Genomic DNA, 22,768 nt, shown 5'->3' with positions numbered 1-22,768 from the left:
TATGTCTCCCAATCAAGGCCATGATCAATAAGACATGGTGAAAAACATGGTTTAATGAATATCACAGACATACAACCATTACATATATAACATAATACAAATGTAACAAACAATACATACACAAAACATAGATTTGAGTCACTGAAAAAGGACTGAGACTGGATTTATGCTGACTTGGATATGTATCTTTTCACTAACCAATATCAGTCAATTTAGATTTGCTTTAATTCGATATGTTCCTAGTGCCATAAATTATGGTTAAATAGGCTTTTAGTATGTATACAAACTATTACCATTAAGTACAACAAATGATATATCAGGCACATGAGTCTTCGTAACTTAATGAGAAATTAACTCTATGGTTTTGATACACTCAGACTTTGACTGGTTTTACTTGAATAAGAATATTCACAAGACTTTATGGTATGAATACCATTGCATGTTGTTGGGATGGGTATTCTTCAGTTCTGTATCATTTTATTTTATATATAGACTGGGTACCCCCTTGGTGTGGACTCCAGTAGGGGTGTGCCGCTGATTAAAATACAGACTGGATTTTTCATTAATCCTTCAAGGAGTTATTTCTATGGACTTTCTAATATGTGATTGATTGATATTTATTGCAAGGTTGGTATAATTGTGTTATCGGGTACACTTTTGGGTATTATGATGAGTGCCTAGTTGTTGGATTTGACATATTCCATATTTGTTTCCTTAGCAGCTTGTCTTCGAATTGATGGTTGTTGTTACTACTAAGGTACAGATATATTTACGTGACCCTATGTTTAAGGGCTTCTGTACACAAGGAAAAATACTAATCTAAAATTAAAGCTTTCTAGATATGTTGGGCACTATAGGGTGGAAGATCTGTTCACGTAATTTTATTTTTATTTCTATATACATATAATATTCTGTAGTTGGGGTGGCCATATCCTTCCCATCCCCTTATGCACAGACATTGACCACTAGACATGCAGCACTCTGCCCAGGACCCCTCAGCCACCCCCCCTTACACGAGGCATACACACACAGCACCCCTTGCATTCATGCCCCATGCATCGTGCTCACAGTGAACTCATCTGTTGGTCTGGAGGACCATAAAGTAAACGGTACTGGGGTAGGACCCCATCCACCAGTCTCTCCAACTCCTCCAAAGTGAAGGCATGGGCCCTTTCCCCAGACACTTGAGCCATGGTCGCTTCCAGACACAGGTCACAGCAGCACTTGCAGTGTAGGTCCTCTCCTGTTGAAGGTCAGGAAGCAAGTGAGTGAACAGATATAAAATGGCAGTCACATCCACGCCGGTGGGTATTGTCACCGCCGGCGTACATCACCATTGGCTACTGGAACCCATAGGGCCCTATGATAACCAATGAGGTGTTGCACGGTGGTCATCGACCGCCTCCCACAACGGCGCACAACGCCAGCGGAATTACCTCATTTCCACTTGTGCTGCCATTTCGGGGGGGAACAGGCCATGGCACCTAACTGCGTCACAGTACACATAGGCACATTAACGGAACTACACGTTCACATACTGTTTCTGTCACAACATGCAAGGCATTTTACTCTGAGGATATGTTTGAATATGACCATCTGCTCACCGTTTTTCACCCTAGATTTCAAACAATGCAGATGAATAGGAGATGGAGACGTACCCCCGTGTACAGACCCCTGGTGGACCTGGCAACAATGGAGGACAGGTACATTATCCTCACCTACAGACTTGATAGGGCCACAATCCAAAAGCTGTGTGCCCAATTGGAACCAGACCTGATCTCAGCTATCCGTCACCCCACTGGGATCCCTTCTCTTGTGCAAGACCTATCAGTGCTCCATTTCTTGGCAAGTGGCTCCTTCCAAGCGACAGTGGCCATGGCAGCAGGGATGTCACAGCCTATGTTCTCAAACGTGCTTACCAGAGTATTGTCTGCTCTGATGAAACACATGCACAGCTACATCTTATTCCCCCAGGTGGAGGATTTGGCCACAGTGAAGGCTGACTTCTGTGCACTGGGGCATATCCCCAAAATTATTGGTGCTATTGATTGTACACATATTGCGTTTGACCCCTCCTCCCCGGAGAAATGAACAGGTCTTCAGAAATCGAAAGAGCTTTCACTCCATGAATGTGCAGATAGTATGCCTGGCGGACAAGTACATCTCCCATGTGAATGCAAAGTATCCTGGGTATGTGCATGATGTCTATATCCTCAGGAATAGCAGCATCCCATATGTGATGGCTCAACTCCAGAGGCACCGGGTGTGGCCATGGTCCCCAACCAGTGGATGTTGGTATATGGATGTGGGTTTGGCCCTAAGGGTGAGTGTTTGGCTAAATGGTATCCGACGGTATTTGCAGGTGACTCTGGTTACCCCAACCTCTCATGGCTACTGACCCCAGTGAGGAATGCCAGCACAAGGGCAGAGTAACGTTACAATGAGGCACATGGGTGAACAAGGAGGCTCATTGAGCGAACCTTTGGCCTCCTGAAGGCCAGGTTCAGGTGCCTCCATCTGACAGGTGTATCCCTTTGCTTCTCACCCAAGAAGGTCTGCCAGATCATCGTTGCATGTTGCACAACCTGGCCTTGAGATGCCAGGTGCCTTTTCTGCAGGAGGATAAGGCTGGAGATGGTCGTGTGGCAGTGGTGGATCTTGTAGACAGTGACGAAGAGGAGGCAGAGAAAGAGGATGTGGACAACAGAACAACTATAATACAACAGTACTTCCAGTGGCACACATGTAAGACACTGTAATCTCACCTTCCATTGCTGTTTTGTGAAGTCAATTTTTTCTGGCTGGCTGTTGTTCCCACTACACAGCCCACTTATTGTACCCTTTAACATGTCTATTTGCAGATATTTGTGCCCTCCAGTGGCTCCTGGTGTATTGACTGCAGCACATTACAAGTCATAACTATGTTTACATCACTGTACTGTCTATTTGCAATGTCTACAGATTGTTAAACAACTACATCCTTACATCATTTGACATACTCCTTACGTGTTCATTCCAAGGGTGTTTATTTCAGTGCTGATAAGTAAATGGGGATGTATAATGTGCGTGGGTGATGGTGGAGGCTGGAAGAGAGTCCATGATAGGGTACAGTCTATTGGTATCACAGGTGCATTGTCCAAGGGGGCATATGAAGTGGAGCAATGGCAGTTCAAGGTGGAAAGGGTGACATTGTGGGACAGAAGGGTGACAATCAGGAGAGTCTTATTTCCTGGCGGGGTCTTGGCAATGTTCTCTGGCTTCTGCCTGGATCGCAGGGACCGTTTGTGGGGAGGTTCTCCTTCTGCAGGGGACGGGGTGCTGGTGGCCTGTTGTTCCTGTGGCGGGGCCTCCTGTCCCCTAGCGTTGGCAGAGGTGGAGGGCTGTTCATCGGTGTGACTAGTGTCACGGGCACGCTGGTGTGCCACTGCCTCCCTCATGATGTTGGCCATGTCTGTCAGCACCCCTGCAATGGTGACCAGGGTAGTGTGGATGTCCTTCAGGTCCTCCCTGATCCCCAGATACTGTCCCTCCTGCAGCCGCTGGGTCTCGCGCAACTTGGCCAGTATCTGGCCCATGGTCTCCTGGGAATGGTGGTATGCTCCCAGGATCCCTGCAAGTGCCTTGTGGAGAGTCGGTTCCCTTGGCCTGTCCTCCCCCTGTCGCACAACAGTCCTCCCAGCTTCCCTGTTGTCCTGTGCCTCTGTCCCCTGAACTGTGTGCCCACTGCCACTGACCCCCAGGTCCCTGATCGTCCTCTGTTTGTGAGGTTGCCTGGGGTCCCTATAGTGGCGGACACACTGCTGATTGACGTGTCCTGGGGACAGTGGTATAGACCCGCTGGGTGGATGCTGTGGTGGTGTTTCCTGAGGAGGGAGGCACTGTGGTGGTATAGGACTGTGGCTGGGTAACTGACTGTCCAGAGATCCCAGATGAGCCAGGTTAGTCATCCTTATCCAGGTGTGCAGAGCTGCTATCATCACTGTGGGCCTCTTCTGGGGGTGGACTCAATGTTGCTGGCACCTCCTCTCCAGTGACGTTGTGTGGGGGTCCTGTGGGTATGTAAATGCAGTGTTATTGTTTCTACGTGTGACATATGGTGCATGGGTGTGTTTCCCTCTATGTTTGTTATTACCAAGGCAGCTTTGGCTTGCGTGAGTTGTAATTTGATTGGCTAAGTGATTGTCACTACTGTGCATGCTGTGGTGATGGGTGTCCATGCAGGTCTGTGATGGGTGTCCATGCATTGGTGTTGCATGCGGGGGTTGGTTGTGGGAGGGGCGGGTTGTGATGGTGGGGTGTGTGGGAGGTGGTGGAGTGATGGGAGTGAGGGTGAGGATGGGGGTATGTGATGGCATGCAGGTAGGGGGGTGAAAGTAGTAAAGATTTGACTTACCAGAGTCCAGTCCTCCTGCTAATCCTGCCAGGCCCTCAGGATGCAGTATTGCCAAGACTTGCTCCTCCCATGTTGTTTGTTGTGGGGGAGGAGGTGAGGGTCCACCACCAGTCCTCTGTACTGCTATCTGGTGTCTTGCAACCACAGAACGCACCTTACCCCGTAGGTCGTTCCAACTCTTACTGATGTCATTCCTGGTTCTTGGGTGCTGTCCCACGGCATTGACCCTGTCCACGACTCTCCGCCATAGCTCCATCTTCCTTCCCCTGCAGAAGGAGAACCACCCCACAAACGGTCCCTGCGATCCAGGCAGAAGCCAGAGAACATTCCCTTTTGAAATTGCTTTGTGAAGTAACAAAACAAGGGCAGAAAATACTGGAAGGTTCACCTGAAGTCTTGCTTGGGAATGCTTGCAAGGGTTTCTTTTAGAACTGGACATTGGGACATAGTTCAGCACCTCAGCACCAGTGGTGCTGGAACAATTTTCATTTGGTGTACTGACACAAAGGTTACATCACCGCAGTCATAGGCATTGTAAAACTTCCTAACTTCAAACAAACTGTAACAAATGTATTCAGCAGGAGAGTGGTAAGGTTGTATTATACAGTTGGTGGTGCCTTTTATGAGCACACTGCCACAAATGTATTACTAAAGTATTGTGCAGTAGCACACTGTCATTTACAGACAGCACATTTTCAATTGAAATGGCCACAAAATTTTCACAGACATACACTTTTACTGACAGACCAATATAGCACGCAAATGATAATGTGTGGGAGTTTGGTTGTAGTGAATTTTTATCATTTGCTCCAAGTAAAGTACCATGATTTATTTCCATCACACTACAAAATAAAAAGAAATATTCTTCTCTTCTGCTTTCCTAACTGCTGATAAATTCTGCAATATACATGCAGTTCATTTACAGGTATTAACATTTTGTTTAGTCAAAAAAATGACAACCCACAGCCTTTCCTTCCACACTTCCTGTACCCCTGCAAGACGGTCACATAGTTCACTTTAAAAACTCCTCTCACGCTGCAGTCAGAGAAAGAAAAGAAAACACCAATTCCAATGTTAAAATAATAAGCATCAATTTGTCAGAAAACATAGCCTGACATTTGACCACTAGAGGGTGGAATGTTTCATTCTGCCGGCGGAATTGCCGAATCCATGTTACTCTTGTAGCACAGAGTTCTGGCCAAATTCTGCCAGTCCCCACATGATGGACTTTTTTCCTACGAGGCTCCAGAAACATGAGTGAGATTTGGTGCCCCCTACTGCCGTTTTCTAATAAGGGTGGTCACGGTGAGAGGGCTGCTTCTCAAGTAGATTTGCTGCCGCTGAATTATATTTTCTGCTTGAGAGGCAGCAAAATCAACACAAGTGGTGACATGCTCTTGTGTACCGCATGGTGCAGTGCACACTTATATTTCAGGGCTGCTCACGCTATGGTGTAAAATTCTTGCACAAACAGCAGCACAGTGTGGATATTTTCCACATGTTGGTGAAACTCCGCTCAATCTTCCAGAGTATTTTTGTAACTCTGCATAATTCCACAGAGTGATACTCCTTTAGTTCAACCCACTCCTACATTTGACCTCTGTCTTTGAAGCACAACAATTGTAACAAAGTGAACACAAAATGTAAATGCATCTTTATTTTTTGCTCTTTTGCAAACCCATTAGAAATCAGTTGGTAACCCACAAGTGGGTCACGACCCACAGTTTGGGAACTGCTGAGTTAGAATTACTTGTTTGTAGTGCTGTGTAGCATCTATGTTTCTGTTTTTCAAGGAGTCCATATACAAAAACAGTACATTCATCTTAATCTTTGATGGTAATTTAGCATTGGAATTAAAAAATACCTAAGGGTGGCATCCTTCTGTTTTAGAAAATAACAGCATCCATTGCAGGGGCTATTGTTTATTGAAAAGTCTGTGGTTGACTTGAAGGTTGAATATGTTGTCTTTGTTTGTCACCAAGCCAGAATGACTGTGTTCTTGATTATCTGTCTATGACTTACACTAGACAAGGGCCAACAATTTTGGCCAGTTTCCCATTTTTGGACCAGATGCTGGTTTTGATGATACAGTGCAACTTTGCTAAACATTGATTTGATAGTGGTTTACGTTTATTTCTGACAATCCCACCTCAGGTAACTTTCATTTAGGAAGGCTGCTTCAAAGCTTTGTGGTAACCTGGACCTTCTGCCCAGCATACCTTTCTCCTGAGGCAGCATATACACTATGGCTCATATTTATGGGATTTTGGGGCACCTTGCTGGGCAGATCTACATCAAAGGGTAAGGGCAGGAGTGTGACACCACTACGGCATACAGCTCATTCCTGTTCTTTCCCCCTGCGCTGGTACTGTTTCACCATCCTAGCACCAACGCAGGCCCCCTTGCAACATGGTGCAAGGGTGCCTGTTTTGCATGCATGCTTGTTTTTGTGCAGGAAGGTGCCCCTTCAACCCTGGGAGGCTTTTTTCTCTTTCTATGTGTGCTGCATTCAAAGAGTAAAAAACAAGGAGAAATAGTGATATTTCTCCTTGGTGCCCCTTCCCTGAGGATGCGTAAGGTTTTGGCAGATTCCAAGGTTTACAAGGTCTTGTAAATCTAGGGACGCATCAACATCCATGAGTGTTGCATAGGAACACCCACCACAATGCCCATGGAATGCCTCCCAAATGCAAAGTATGGCAACTCAGCAATTTGTCCAGCTTTGCCTTACTCCATATCAATGAGACAATTCAAAGCGACGCAAAGTGGCTTTGTGTGGCCTCATAGATATGATTTAAAGGTTTGCACTAATGCTGCATCACAAAGAATGACACAACTACGGCCCCTATGTGTGGCAGAGCTAGTTGTCCTGAAAACAACATCATCTTCCTTATTAATTCATTTACTTCAGGTTCAGCTACATCAGCAATGCTCATCTTTCTTAGATGCTACTCCCTCATGATTGGGTGTTTATTTTTCATATCAGACAATGGCTTCACACTGCCAAGATGTCCAGGTGGCATCCCACAAAGCACTTATTTGAGGCAAACTAAGCACTCTGCCATGTGCCCTTCATTCACTCTAACTGTGAAGTAGTTCCAAACCGGGGAGAATAGCTTTATTAAAGAGTCAAACCCAGAATTTGTGGTGGAGCCTGACTGGGTTTGCTTTTTATTGGGGTGGGCTGGGATTAAAAGGGGGATGATGGTGCTGGTTTTGATTTTTGAAAGGATGAAGGCCGGTGGTAATGCTACAGGTGTGGCTTAATAGAGGCTTCTCGTTGTGAAGCTTGGCATGAACAATAAATGGTTCTTCATCCTCTTCACCAACTGTGCTTTCTGAAAGCTTTCTTCTCTCCCACAGTGGATCTCGGTCTTCACTTCATGTCACCTTCAACTTAGATGGGGCTTGGAGAATATTGAAGGTGTGACCTTCTTTTTCTTGAAGAAGGAGATGATGAAGAGGATGCATATGACAGAAGAGCAGGCACAACTTTCAAAAGTACAGCAAGCACAACAGCTTGCTGTTTAGCTTGCACAAACTTTTGCTGTGAGCAAGCCCAAACTCCTACTGTGCTCCTAACACAGGATGATCAGGTGCATGGCTGTAGTCCTGCAGTACTGAGAGGCATGGGCTTTGGTTTTGATGGTTGTTAGACTTGGCATCATTGGCATGGTCTCCCCTAACTTTTTGCCTCTACTTCCGAAGTTGCTGCTGTGTGTTGGACTCTGTTTTTGCGGTTTTGTTTGCTCTGGACACTTTACCACTGCTGACTAGTGCTAAAGTGTAAGTGTTCCCTTTCTAAATGAAATGTGTACGTTGGGTTATCTATGATTGCCATATTTGATTTACTAGTAAGTCCCTAGTAAAGTGCACTAGAAGTGCCAAGGGCCTGTAAATCAAATGCTACTATTGGGCCTGCAGCACTGGTTGGGCCACCCACATTAGTAGCCCTGTAAACATGGCTCAAACCTGCAACTGAGGTGTCTGTGAGTGCAGTTTTAAACTTCCAATTCAACTTGGCAAGAGTACCAACTTTCCAGGCCTAAACCTTCCCTTTTTATACATGTAAGGTACCCCTAAGGTAGGCCCTAGGTAGACCCCTGGGCAGGGTGCAGTGTATGTTAAAGGTGCAACATGTACTTCTGTGTTTTACATGTCCTGACAGTGAGATACTGCCAAATTTGTTTTTCACTGTTGCAAGTCCTATCTCTCTCATGGGTTAACATGGGGGCTGCCTTTTAATATAATTAAAGCTCAGATTCCCATTGGGAGTAGATAGAAATATTGAGTTTATGGTCTCTGAACTCACAATTTAAAAATACATTTTTTAGTGAAGTTGTTTTCTAGATTCTGTGTTTGAAAATGCCACTTTTAGAAAGTAGGCATTTTCTAGCTTAAACCATTCTGTGACTCTGCCTGTTTGTGGATTCCCTGTCTGGGTCAGTTTGACAGTTGGGCTGTTTGCACCTCTCCTCTAGACAGTGACACAAAGGGAGGTGGGGAGTAGCCTACATATCCTGATGGGTCATCTGGGCTGAGGGGAGGGGAGGAGTGGTCATTTACACCTAAAAGGGCTGTGCCTGTCCTCACAAGATGCCATCTCCAAACCCCTGGTATGTGTCTGGGGCCTGAACTGGGCAAGGCAGGATCTTGAAAACAACAAGACATCTCTTTGAAGTAAGCCTGCTTTAAAGGCAGAAAGGGGTATAAGAAGAACGTCTCAAAACCCCTGAAAATCAGATTACTTCTGGAACCAAGAGGAACCTCTGCCCGGGGGAAAGAGCTAGAGAAGCTGGAGGAGGATGACTCCCCCTGTGACTGGGCTTTTCTGGGTTGGCCTGCAGTAGCTGCTTCTGCCTGAGAGAGGACAAAGACTGACTTGTGTGTGACTTCCCACTGGTGAAGAATCTCCAAGGGCTTGAACTGAGCTTGCCTCCTGTTGTTGAAGTCTCAGGGACAACAAAGACTTCTCTCTGCCAAGACTTAGGTTTTCTGCTGAGAATCCTGCCTGCCAAGTGGTACCCTAACCTGACTCTGGGCCCTTGAAAGGTGCAGCTGATGGAAAAGGACAGAATTCCACGCATAGACCGCCATGCGGAGAAACATTCGATGCACCACCCGCCTAGTGGCTGCACGGTCTCGCTTGCAAGTGAAAAATCGACTCATCAATGGCCTTTTCCGACATACACTTGCCCGTACCGCTGTATTTTGATGCTACCCAGGTAGTTTTGTGCAATAACAGCATTCTCACTGTTTTCTAAGGATTGAAGACTCTTAGGCGGTCATTTCAACCGCCCGCCGGCCCAGCGGGAAAGACCCAGCAACGATGAAGCCGGCTCCGAATGGAGCCGGCGGAGTTGCTGGGGTGCGACGGGTGCAGTGGCACCCGTCGCGATTTTCAGTGTCTGCAGAGCAGACACTGAAAATCATTATGGGGCCCTGTTAGGGGGCCCCTGCACTGCCCATGCCAGTGGCATGGGCAGTGCAGGGGCCCCCAGGGGCCCCACGACACCCGTTCCCGCCATCCTGTTCCTGGCGGTAAAAAACGCCAGGAACGGGATGGCGGGAAGGGGGTCGGAATCCCCATGGCGGCGCTGCAAGCAGCGCCGCCATGGAGGATTCCCTGGGCCAGAGGAAAACAGGCAGAAAACCGGCGGGAAACCGGCGGAAAACCGGCAGCAAACCGCCGGTTCCCCTTTTCTGACCGCGGCTTTACCGCCGCGGTCAGAATGGCCCAGGAAGCACCGCCAGCCTGTTGGCGGTGCTTCCGCGGTCGGTCAGAATGACCCCCTTATTCTTTTTAAAATTCATAACTTGACTTGTGTATGTCGTACTCTTGTTGTCTTGGTCTTGTTTGGTTTACATAAATATTACCTATTTTTCTAAACCTGTGTTGTGTCATTTTGTAGTGTTTTCACTGATTTATAGTGTGTGTTGGTACAAATACTTAACACATTGCTTCTGAAGTTAAGCCTGCCTGCTCGTGCTAAACTACCAAGGGGGTCAGCGGGGCTGACTGAGGTTGATTCTCCTTTACCCTGACTAGAGTGAGGGTCCTTGCTTGGACAGGGGGTAACCTGACTGCCAACCAAAAAAAACATTTCTAACAGTGGTGGTATCAATTCAAGGGTGTTCATGGAATATTACTCCTCAGAGGAGAATGCAGGATGAGCAGCAGGCTTTAAAACGAAAGATGGTTTGATGCCAGCGCTTGAGGCCTGAATTGTTCACTATGAAAAATATTTCTGATGCCATAGATGTGATCAGCTTATTATGAAACATTATGATAAATGCAGTAGGTATGACACATTAATTGTGAAATACATATGTTAAAGTAAATTGGTATTTGAGGGTGAATTGATATTTATCTGTATTAAAGCATGCAGATAAGCATTTTGTTAAATTAAATGTCACAAATTACCTTTTTAGGTTAGGATTTTAGTGTGAGTTATAATCTCTGACAAAACCTAGGGGAGGAACATTTGCACCGTAATAACGTTTGCTAGAATTAGCTTCATAGATATCTGACAGGATCTTGTAACAAAGAAAATCATTAAATAACATATACATCAATAACTACAAACACTTATCCATACGGGTAAATATAGGGCTATTGGGTCAGTTCTGTTCTGCAATTGGTCTGTCTGACTGTCAATTCTGCTTCCATCATGACAGTGTACTGCATGGGGTAATGATTTAGTCCACATCAGTCATTGGCTTTCTGATCACATGTGTACATTCATCTTAAAACTAGTGTGCCTTGATGTCAGGGCTGGTCAGCAGTTGCTTAGTTTTTGATCTTCTCCTTTTATTGTTCCCCTTTCATTTGTTTGCTTCTCCTTTTTTTATTTGAATATTTCCTCAGATAATACTACAGATCTCCAGACAATGCTAACAGTCACTTGCTTGCTGCTCATTTCGTCTACATTGTCTGCATCCCATGTGTGCACTTTTCTTAACCAGGAGATCATAATGGAATGTTCTTGTCCCTAATGTATCATTGTTTTACCATTCCAAGATGGCCAGCACATTGGTTCTAAATGTGGCTGTAATGCTGAAACTTTAATATTTATGCAAAATGGTCATATGTTGCTATGTTTAGATTTGTTATTGCAAGTATATGAACGCCAGGTTTAGACAGCAGCAATATTGTGTCTATCTTGTTGAATTTGTGTGTTTTAAATACGATTGAAACAGAGGGTGAATGCAAGAATGAGTCAGTGGATGGACAAATGGATGCATGACCGCAAAGATTAGTGACTGCGTATTGAGTGGCGAAACCCATCAGTGACACAAGAGACCCTATCGTTCATAAGCTAGACCTATTGCCATTGTTGTCATGGAGGACAGTCTTGACAATGAATACATCTAAATATCTACATTGATCTCAGCCTACATTTGGATTGCATCTTACTTTCTGTAATTGTGACTGAGTAGGTGAACTACTGATTGAGCCTTCTGAAATCACTTTGTGTTCCCTCCTATCCGCAGGGTCAGATGCCATATTGTTCATCTTTCATCTTCTCAAGCCCTGCCAGTCATCCGTGAGGCTCGCCAGGCTGGTGCACCGATCACTGTTGAGACCACCCACAACTACTTAACACTGTGCTCCGAGCTCATTCCTGCTGGGTGCACCATGTACAAGTGCTGCCCCCCTATTCGAAACAAGTGCAATCAGGTAACAATTGGGACACAAACAGAGGAAGGGTAACATTAGCGATGCAAGGGTGCTATGGGCCCTCAGGCTAACAAGGAAAATGCTCCCTTGATACAATTTAATAACAAAATATAGCCGTAAATGGCTCTAGGCAATCCCTCATAGCCTTGGGTTTCATTGCCACTAAACATGATACACTACTGATTGCTCTGCCCCAAAGGAGAGAAAATATTGGTAAAAATACGTACTATGACCTCTAACAAAAAATAAAAATATGACCTCAAATGACATAAAACTGTAAATAAGAAAGCAAAAAAACACAGTAACCACCAAGATCCCTATAGGCTGTTATGAATATTTTCATAATCTAAAAACAGCATTTATATGAGTATGACTTCTTACGCGTGAGCTGCCATTTCTGAAAACAATGTATCACAAATAGGGACGCATTGCACCTGCAATAGTGAAACACACTGGGTGCAAATTTGCAAGCCCCATATGATGAAGTAGCATCACTTCTTTTTAAACTACGGCGGCATGGAGTGCTGACCCATATCTATGAGGCCACAATAAGCCACTTTGCATAGCTTTTCATGGCCTCATACATATGGAGTAAGGCAACACAGCGCAAGCTGCTGCGTTGCCTTACTCTGCATCAGGGGGCATTTCATGGGTGTTGAGGTAGGTTTTCCCACACAACACCCATGGGTTTTGACACATTGCCAGATTTATAAGGGTCTGTAAACCTGGGAATGCACCAAACTGTACGCCTACCCACAGGAGACGCAACAAGGAGACATATCTCTATTTCTCCTTGTTTTATTCTCTTTCTATGTGTGCTTCACGTTGGTGCAAGGGTGCCTGTGTTGGTGTTAGGCTGTCAAAAGGGCACCAGCACAGGGGGAGAGTACAGACATGCACCGCATTTTGTAAATACGGTGCATTTCTGCCCTTTCCCTGTGACACAGGGCATCACAGCAAGTTCACTTACTGAGCTGCCCTACACCACTGTGTTGTAAATATGTCCCTCAGTTGATTTGCTTACAGAGGATTTGTGAGTTGCTATGGTTACTTTCAATATTTTCACTTTTTCCTGAAAATCAGTGGGTGACATGGTTTATATATAATGGCACCCGCAAAAAATGCTGGTGACTGTTTTTCAGGTGTTTACAAAAAAAGTGCCTTAATTCTGTCCTTACGCTGGAGCTTTCCTCTCTCACGTAGCAAGTCTCTCCACAACGCCTCTTACCCACAGCCTCCCCTTCTCAATGCTCTTCTTTCAGCATGGTCGTCCTGATGTTGCAATGTTGCTCAGGTTCAAACACTAATGGATTCATCAGCTCTTCCTGGCACTTGGCCAAAGTAGAGAGGTAGGCTCCGTTGGAAGGCATTTGTGTGTAAGAGCACCAGAGAATTCCAGTGTCAGAATACCAATTGATCAATGTAACTATTGTGCTGTCTACAATTAAATATATGTGTTGCTAATTTTACAAGACCACATGCCTTGTCTTTCCCGTATGCCTGTACTATAAACACTGAATCTTTCTAGCAATTCTGTTAGTGTGGATTTTTATCTCAAACACTACAATCATTGCTTGAGAAGGGAACAGTGCATGACCCCTTTTCAACTCCCCATGCATGCAGCCCATCAGCTTAGGCACTGCCCCTTCCCACCAAAATTCCAAATGCCGAATCTCAAGCCTAAGAATTTTCCAACTCAACAACCTACACTGCTTAAGCCACAGCCACACAACTCACCCCAACCCATATCATCTATGCATTTGCCCCCATACAATTCCACATCTCCTCAAAGCACCATCCTACAGAGAATAAAAAGATGCAATAACTGAAGTGCTTGCTCTTCAAGGACAAAAAAGACACACTAGACCTTACCTTCATTACATAACCACAGCTCAGTGAAAATGCCACAAAGCCACCCCACCTGAATATGGCATCATCACCAAAATGTGTTGTCAAAAATGGAGGAGGCATAGCAGTCATCCAAAACAAGTGTTGGCCTAGCCAGTAGGTCTCGTCTTTGGGAAATTATAAATGTTTAGCCGTGTGGCACATTATCCTGGGTGCTACAACACCTACAGTTAGTTGAGGTGGAAGCTTTGACACTAATAGGCTTATTATAGCACAGCATTGAAAAGTACTTATCTAAAGTGTTATCTCCCTGAGCCTTCCAAAAATAAAATGCTGAGACATGCCCATCTGACACGTTTAAGTAAAACAATGACGAAAGCCAACAAAATACTGCCATTTATTAGTGGCTTTATGCAATTTCAAATGGGATCTTGACACAAAAAACAAGCAGGTTTGTCACTAGTCCTTAACCCCTTCTCTGCCAGGCCTTTTCCCCCTCCTGTGCCAGGCCTTTTTTTGCCTATTTGGAATAGTTCTCGCTTAGGCCCTCATAACTTTTTGTCCACATAAGCTACCCACGCCAAATTTTCGTCCTTTTTATCCAACATCCTAGGGATTCTAGAGGTACCCACTTTGTAGGTTCCCCTGAAGGAGGCCAAGAAATTAGCCAAAATACAGTGAAAATTTTGTTTGTTTAAAAAAAAAGGGAAAAAGGGTCTGCAGAAGAAGGCTTGTGGTTTTTTCCCTGAAAATGGCATCAACAAAGGGTTTGCGGTGCTAAAATCACCAACTTCCCAGCTTTCAGGAACAGGCAGACTTGAATCAGAAAACCCAATTTTTCAACACAAGTTTGGCATTTTACTGGGACATACCCCATTTTTACGATTTTTTGTGCTTTCAGCCTCATTCCAGTCAGTGACAGAAATGGTCATGAAACCAATGCTGGATCCCAGAAATCTAAACATTTCTGAAAAGTAGACAAAAGTCTGAATTTAGCAAGGGGTAATTTGTGTAGATCCTACAAGGGTTTCCTACAGAAAATAACAACTGGAAAAAAAAATATTGAAATTGAGGTGAAAAAACAGCAATTTTTCTCTACGTTTTACTCTGTAACTTTTTCCTGCAATGTCAGATTTTTGAAAGCAATATACCGTTACGTCTGCTGGACTCTTCTGGTTGCAGGACATATAGGGCTTGTAGGTTCATCAAGAACCCTAGGTACCCAGAGCCAATAAATGAGCTGCACCCTGCAGTGGGTTTTCATTCTATACCGGGTATACAGCAATTCATTTGCTGAAATATAAAGAGTGAAAAATAGCTATCAAGAAAACTTTTGTATTTTGAAAATGGGCACAGGATAAGGTGTTGAGGAGCAGTGGTTATTTACACATCTCTGAATTCCGGGGTGCCCATACTAGCATGTCAATTATAGGGCATTTCTCAAATAGACGTCTTGTTTACACACTCTCTTATATTTGGAAGGAAAAAATGTAGAGAAAGACAAGGGGCAATAACACTTGTTTTGCTATTCTATGTTCCCCTAAGTCTCCCGATAAAAATTATACCTCACTTGTGTGGGTAGGCCTAGCGCACGCGACAGGAAATGCCCCAAAACACAACGTGGACACATCCCATTTTTTGACAGAAAACAGAGGTGTTTTTTGCAAAGTGCCTACCTGTAGATTTTGGCCTCTAGCTCAGCCGGCACCTAGGGAAACCTACCAAACCTGTGCTTTTTTGACAACTAGAGACCTAGGGGAATCCAAGATGGAGTGACTTGTGGGGCTCTGAGCAGGTTCTGTTACCCAGAATCCTTTGCAAACTTCAAAATGTGGCTAAAAAAAACGTTTTCCTCACATTTCGGTGACAGAAAGTTCTGGAATCTGAGAGGAGCCACGAATTGCCTTCCACCCAGCGTTCCCCCAAGTCCCCCGATAAAAATTATACCTCACTTGTGTGGGTAGGCCTAGCGCCCGCGACAGGTAATGCCCCAAAACACAATGTGGGCACATCACATTTTTTGACAGAAAACAGGGGTGTTTTTTGCAAAGTGCCTACCTGTAGATTTTGGCTTCTAGCTCAGCCGGCACCTAGGGAAACCTACCAAACCTGTGCATTTTTAAAAACTAGAGACCTAGGGGAATCGATGATGGGGTGACTTGTGGGGCTCTGACCAGGTTCTGTTACCTAGAATCCTTTGCAAACCTAAAAATGTGACTAAAAAAATAAGTTTGACTCACATTTCGGTGACAGAAAGTTCTGGAATCTGAGAGGAGCCACAAATTTCCTTCCACCCAGCGTTCCCCCAAGTCTCCCAATAAAAATGATACCTCACTTGTGTGGGTAGGCCTAGCTCCCGCGACAGGAAATGCCCCAAAACACAACGTGGACACATCACATCTTTTGACAGAAAACAGAGGTGTTTTTTGCAAAGTGCCTACCTGTAGATTTTGGCTTCTAGCTCAGCCGGCACCTGAGGAAACCTACAAACCTGTGCATTTTTGAAAACTAGAGACTCAGGGGACTCCAAGATGGGGTGACTTGTGGGGCTCTGACCAGGTTCTGTTACCCAGAATCCTTTGCAAACCTCAACATTTGGCTAAAAAAACACATTTTCCTCACATTTCGGAGACAGAAAGTTCTGGAATCTGAGAGGAGCCACAAATTTACTGCCACCCAGCGTTCCCCCAAGTCTCCTGATAAAAATGATACCTCACTTGTGTGGGTAGGCCTAGCGCCCACGAAAGGAAATGGCCCAAAACACAACGTGGACACATCACATTTTTTCACAGAAAACAGAGGTGTTTTTTACAAAGTGCCTACCTGTGGATTTTGGCCTCTAGATCAGCCGGCCCCAGGGGGGCAGAAATGGCCTAAAATAAAGCCTAATAACAATAGGCCAATCCCCCCCCCCCCCGGGAGCGAGCCTTGCCTACGGGGTCGCTCCCCTTGCGTGACATTGGCGCAAGAAAAAAGTCCCCAGTGCCTAGTGGTTTCTGCCCTCCTTGGGGGCAGATGGACCTAAAATTGGCCGATCTGCCCTCAAGTGGGGCAGAAATGGTCTAAATACAATTTGCCCCCCAGGGGAGTGACCCTTGCCTAATGGGTCGCTCCCCATCTCTAAAAAAACAAACAAACAAAAAAAAAACACACAAAAAAATAGCCCCGGTGCCTAGAGGTTTTTGCCCCCCCTGGGGGCAGATCGGCCTAATAACAATAGGCCGATCTGCCCCCGGGGGGGCAGAAATGGCCTAAAATTAATTTCCCCCCAACCCCCCCAGGGAGCGACCACTGCCTACGGGGTCGCTCCCCTTCGTGACATTGGCGCAAAAAAAAATAATCCCTGGGGCCTAGTGGTTTCTGCCCCCCTTGGGGGCAGATTGACCTAAATCGAAATGGTCTAAATACAATTTGCCCCCCAGGGGAGTGACCCTTGCCTAATGGGTCGTTCCCCATCTCTAAAAAAATAAACAAACAAAAAAAAATGTTTTGTTTTTTTTAGCACTGGCGCCTAGAGGATCAGATCGGCCTAATAACAATACCCCCCAAACCCCCCCCCCGGGAGCGACCCTTACGTGACATTGGTGCAAAAAAAAAATCCCTGGTGCCTAGTAGTTCATGCTGATCTGAAAAATATAAGTAAAACAATTGGGAAAGCCAACAAAATGCTGCCATTTATTGGTGCCCTTGTGCGATTTCAAAGAGGATCAAGCATGTTTGTCACCACTCCTTAAAGCATGTCAAGTAGCTGGGCCGGGAGAGTGCTTTTCTCTGCTGTTATCCTATACATAATGGGGAGGAGAGCAAGTGTCAGTTAAAGACAAAGTGCAGCATCCATGAAGTGGGCGCTGCTCTGAGCCAGGAAAACCTGTGCACTTTTGAACAAAAAGAGTGTGTGAACACAAAAGGAACAAATTGGCACACAATGTAGACAAAAACAAGAACCCTTAACACGAGTAGAGACAGGCCAACACAAAAGAGTGCTCTCAAAGTTTCCTAAACAACCTGAAGTGTAAAAGAACATGTAACAGGGGCAGTTCTCATCGGAGGATACAAAAGTCCAAAAGGAGGGACTACTAAGCATATTCACCAAACAAAAAATGGTGTTTACAAAGTACAGTAAGAGGTACCAGTGTAAAACCCATACAGTACATGTGATACTGGGTGTGGTGATGTATTCCAGATTCCCATTGGCTGCAGGGTGAATCTGTGTTGCCAGATTGGGCTAAGTGGACTATTCCCCACAAAAACAGGAGATATGTTTCCAATTTGTGCAGGAACAACCTGATCTGGTAGATCTGTGGTGACTATACCTATCCATGGGATTTGATGTGGATATGGATCAGAAGACCATTGCACTTTATTTGATAAGAAGAAGATCTTAAGAGTACTTATAAGGGCGTCTGCGTTGGCATTGGCAGTGAGCGGAGAGGAGCGGAGTGGTACGAAGAGTGGCTCGGAGCGGCAACAACTTCCGAAATTGAAGTGGGAGGCCCCTGAATGCTGGGAGGTCCCTGAACGCCGGAACAGCCGGTGAACCAGCGGACCGGAGGTCTTGAACCCCAGACTTTGCCAGAGCTATACTGGTGTGAGGGTGTTGCAAGCAAGGAGCAGTGAGTAGAGAGTTGATCTTGCTAGCAATAACAGCTCGTAGCTTTCAGCCTCACCCACCCTGTCTCCTGCCAGCACTTCCACCACACGCCCTTTGCCCCTGCCTCTACCACCTTGCCCCCGTTGTTGCCCTCATCTTTTGGTCTGATGTAAGAGGCCGCCCTCTATTTGTTCACCTGTGAGCTACAGTGCAATGAGACTTGTTCCCCCGGTATCAAGGGGATACTAGAAATGTTGAGTGGAGATTGGATTGCATTTGGAGATATAATTTGTATATGCGGAAAAGAAGACTCCTTGCTCTGTGTGCTCTGACAGCTGTTTACCTGTAGATCAGAAATCTTATCAGGAGAGAAAACAAGCCTACTGCCATATATGTATCCCAGGTGCTGAAGGAGAAATGACCACCAATTATGTGAAAGTTTATGTTTTTTTTCTACAGCCTCTGCTTCTACCCACCTTGTCACCCACAGCTTTTACACTATCAGAGCTATTGAGCGAGGAGGAAAGGGGAGGGGAGAACCTTTGCTTGTGTTGGTCTACTAGTCTTTTGCCCAATTGTCTAATCGCCTTACTGATTGACTCTGTGCTTGACTCTGCATCTTGGATGGCAAGTAGTCTATCTGTTGCTATGTGACCCAGCAAGGAATTGCAAGTGCAGCAGCCATAGCTGGTCGCTGTGAAGAGTCTGCCACAGGTTCCCACAGAGTGGGCCCTGATTGTCTCGGTGCAGCTTGTGGTGCACCCGATGTGCCCCACTTACATCAGCACTCCATCACACCAATGTAGGGCGACTTCATAACCTGCATCTTTTACAGAGACTCTTATTGGGGGACAACCCTCGTTCATCTAAGGTGACTTACTACAACCTAAGATAATGCTGAAAAGGAAAGCCTGCCAGCAGTGCAAAGCTCATATAACCCCAGCAGACTCATTGTTACAGCAACCTGTATCTGCATCTGTATCAGGGGCGGCATTAGGAAAAGACCTGAGCACCGGGAGCAGGAACTTGATCCAGAAATCTACAGCCCTATTCCATGTATCAGGCCTACGGTGGGGTTAGGCACAGGGTGCAACTGTAACCCTCCTTAAGGCAAGAAGGCAAGCTTCAAGGTCCTCTGATGCAGGGGGTGCTCAAAGCATTAAAGATACACCAGTCAGAGTATTTTCTTAAAACCCCCACAAAGAGGATCCATTTGACAACTTGTAATGGCGCACAGCAGACAAAGAAGCAAATCGTTGATAGTCTAAGCCCAGATGATGAACAGCTAGCTGAAGAATTAGATACACTAGAGCTCCAAAGTTCAAGCTTAAATTCATGCCTTAGGCATGTAGGGGAGATTCAGGTCCAGGGGGTTGTCGCTCAAGCTGTACCCCGGGGCGATTTACTGCCAGACTCCCAGAGCATACCAAAAGGATCAAAAGCAGTGCCCCTTAAGGAGCAGCAGACAGCTGGCACACAATGCCAGGATGCTACAACCCTCTCAACTTTACTAACCACTCTATCAACACATGTTCTGGAGGTAAAGGCACAGGTCCACAGTACAACATCAGCTCAAGACTTCCTTCTGGAAATAGTAGTAGGAGCAATCAGATGAAGAGACAGGAGGTCGCAACCAAGATTGTGTACACTCACCAAAAGCAACAATAAAGCCTAGAAGAGGGATCATAACCAACAAAGAGCTAAGAAACCTTCCAGGACCTCTCCTTGCATTGCTGAAAACTCAGATTGAAACTCTCCTTGATTGCTCTATGACTCCCACTCCGGCTCTGGGATCAGGCCTGAGTGATTTGCCACATATAGGCGAACATGAATCTCCATCAACCAGCCCCACGAGCCATTATCAGTCTTCATCAGTTACTCTTGCCCCCATCAGTTAAAAGCAAGATACAAAAGCAAGTGCACTCTTATGGCAAGCACAAAAAATTGAACTCCAGATTGATCTAATCCAGTCCATAGCCGCAAATTTGGTCAACACTGGAAACAGATTAAGTACCTTGGAAAGAGTGTTCGGGTGGGCTAAGGATGACCAACCCTGTGCATGCTCACCATTGATTGACAAATTGAACACTTTACCCAAGATACTAAGGTCCATAATTTAGAGTTTAAAAAATCCCCCTGGGAATCAGTGGCCTGACCAGAAAAGGATGACAGCCGACAGACTCAGATTGTTGGTACAACCAATATCTTCTTAGATCTCCCATTGCAGTGAAACCCCCAGTAACCCCCCTAGCCGAAATAGGGCCTATATTAGGGGGGCAGCTCCTCCTGACAGAATTATCAGACAATAACGTTCCATGTAACCATCCTTCAAGCAAGGCACTGTTTTCCTATGGACAAAGGACTGAAGACACAACCAGCAATACCTCTTGCCTAGTAGGAGCGCTTGACACTGCAAACCCTTCTAACCTGTCAAGAAGAGCAAAAAAGAAATGTGAAGACACACTAAAAAGCATTGCCTCAAAGCACAAAGGTTTAACATCAGAAGGGTTAAGTCTACCATAGCATCAAAGCAAGGAGAAGACGTTCCACAGTGCTTCCCTGCTACCAATCGATCACCCAGAGCCACCAAGGCTCAAGTGGAACATACAAATTTTGCACTAACAGACTTCGATCTCATAGTCAGGCCGGAATCTTCTGGCCAAGAGGTAAAGGGATTTAGCAATTACTCTAGTTCCACAGACTTTAGTGACACACAAGGGAGCCCGAATAATAACATTCCCTCAGATCAATCTACTCCTTCAGATGCACAGTCCAACAGACACTCTCAAGGGCACATACGCAGGCACCACCAACCAAACAGGATGCAGGCTTCAATAGTCCTACAGAGGTACAAATGGAGGCAGCTGTAATAGGTGGCTTGTTAACGCTATAACGGGTGGCTTGTTAAAGCCAGTCTGCCATGGAGACCCTACTTTACACTACAATCAAGAGAGCCACCCCGACAAGGCGCAAGGCAGACAACAAGAAAGAAATGGAACCTGCAATACGAATTCTCAACCTGCTCTGCTTATTGACACAGTTTAGGGTAACAGCAATGCTCAGATAAGGGCTTCTTCAATTTAATGCCATACAGCACTTATACCAGGTTCAAGCCGACAAAGGGCTCCTTTGGTAGGCAGGGGATCTAACACATCAACTCCCCAGGTTAATCAGCTCTCAGATGCTTTTAAAAGCCTTTCAGCAAACAAAAGCATCCCTCACCACTTGAATGGTCAAATCAACAGAGCACCAAACTTATCCACCCCTGGGGTAGCTACCCAGAGCTCAATCACACTTTATAACAATCTGCTCAGTCAGAAAGGAGCCTTGTTGAATGTGGACCAGCACCTAACATGAATAGACTAGGGAACGAGCAACAGATAGTTTTGTGTAATGATTGGGGCCATGAGGAGAGATCTCCTAATAACTTTGCCTGCCTACAGCAGTATCCTGTCAGGCCTCAAGTCTCAATAATTGAACCAAGAGAAACAGTCACTGACCCTGCACATATGGAACCCCGCCATCTCTCAGACCTGCGTGGGTGAGCAGACTAGAAATTTGCCTACAGCGTACAAGTGCTTAATATAAACAACTGCAAAAATGAAAAACAGATGGCACCTGACCATGACTATGGTCACAAAGAAGGTCCTCCTAGTAATCGTCCGTGCCCATTGCAGGCCTTTGACAGGCCTGATTCAGCCCAAAGGCCCCTTTGGGAACAAGTCAGTCTTTCCTTACATAACTCGGAGAGCTCGCAGCAGAGAATCATGGTATGCGAGTCAGGACAAAAGGAATTTAGCAAAGGCAGGATCACTGACAGGCTCAAACTTGCATTTATTCCACGCTATATTCCAAACGAAGCTCACAACATACTAAAAGGAGGGAATTTACTCTGTCTTTCGAATGCATTCTAGCACTAAAGATAATTGCCTCTGAAAGAAATCATGCTGGTAAAGTTTTCAATGATACCAGGGAAAGACTTGATACAGGTTACAATAACTGTATGGCAAAGTCCTGAACTTGATGAAGACACCGTAAGGGAATCTAAAACCTTTGAGGACTGGGGGATTGAACTTTTAAAACCTCAGCCTCCTACATACCCCCATGTCCTGCTCCCGCAAGCACAGCTTAGCCCCCAGAGACCATGTTTTAAAGGAGCCTGAGGCCTTGCACATGATTGGCTACTTAATGCTATAAAAACTACAAATTCCCTGGAAATCCAAATTGCCCAGAACCAAAGAAAGGTAATTTCTGC

At 45.4% G+C, this 22,768-nt stretch overlaps 1 protein-coding gene across 1 annotated transcript in view; it reads left to right on the top strand.

Moving 5' to 3' along the window:
* Nucleotides 1-22,768, top strand: part of LOC138266621 (allantoinase, mitochondrial-like) — a 1,999,095-nt gene that overhangs the window by 1,424,326 nt on the left and 552,001 nt on the right. The window contains exon 8 of the mRNA XM_069215446.1: nucleotides 11,888-12,074. Within this exon, the coding sequence (XP_069071547.1) occupies nucleotides 11,888-12,074 (187 nt within the window). The remainder of the gene's footprint in view (nucleotides 1-11,887; nucleotides 12,075-22,768) is intronic.

This window comes from Pleurodeles waltl, chromosome 11 (genome assembly GCF_031143425.1).
Source record: "Pleurodeles waltl isolate 20211129_DDA chromosome 11, aPleWal1.hap1.20221129, whole genome shotgun sequence".
Classification (NCBI taxonomy): domain Eukaryota; kingdom Metazoa; phylum Chordata; class Amphibia; order Caudata; family Salamandridae; genus Pleurodeles; species Pleurodeles waltl.
Note: the sequence above shows the minus strand (reverse complement) of the source record. Positions and strands in the feature narration are given on the sequence as shown.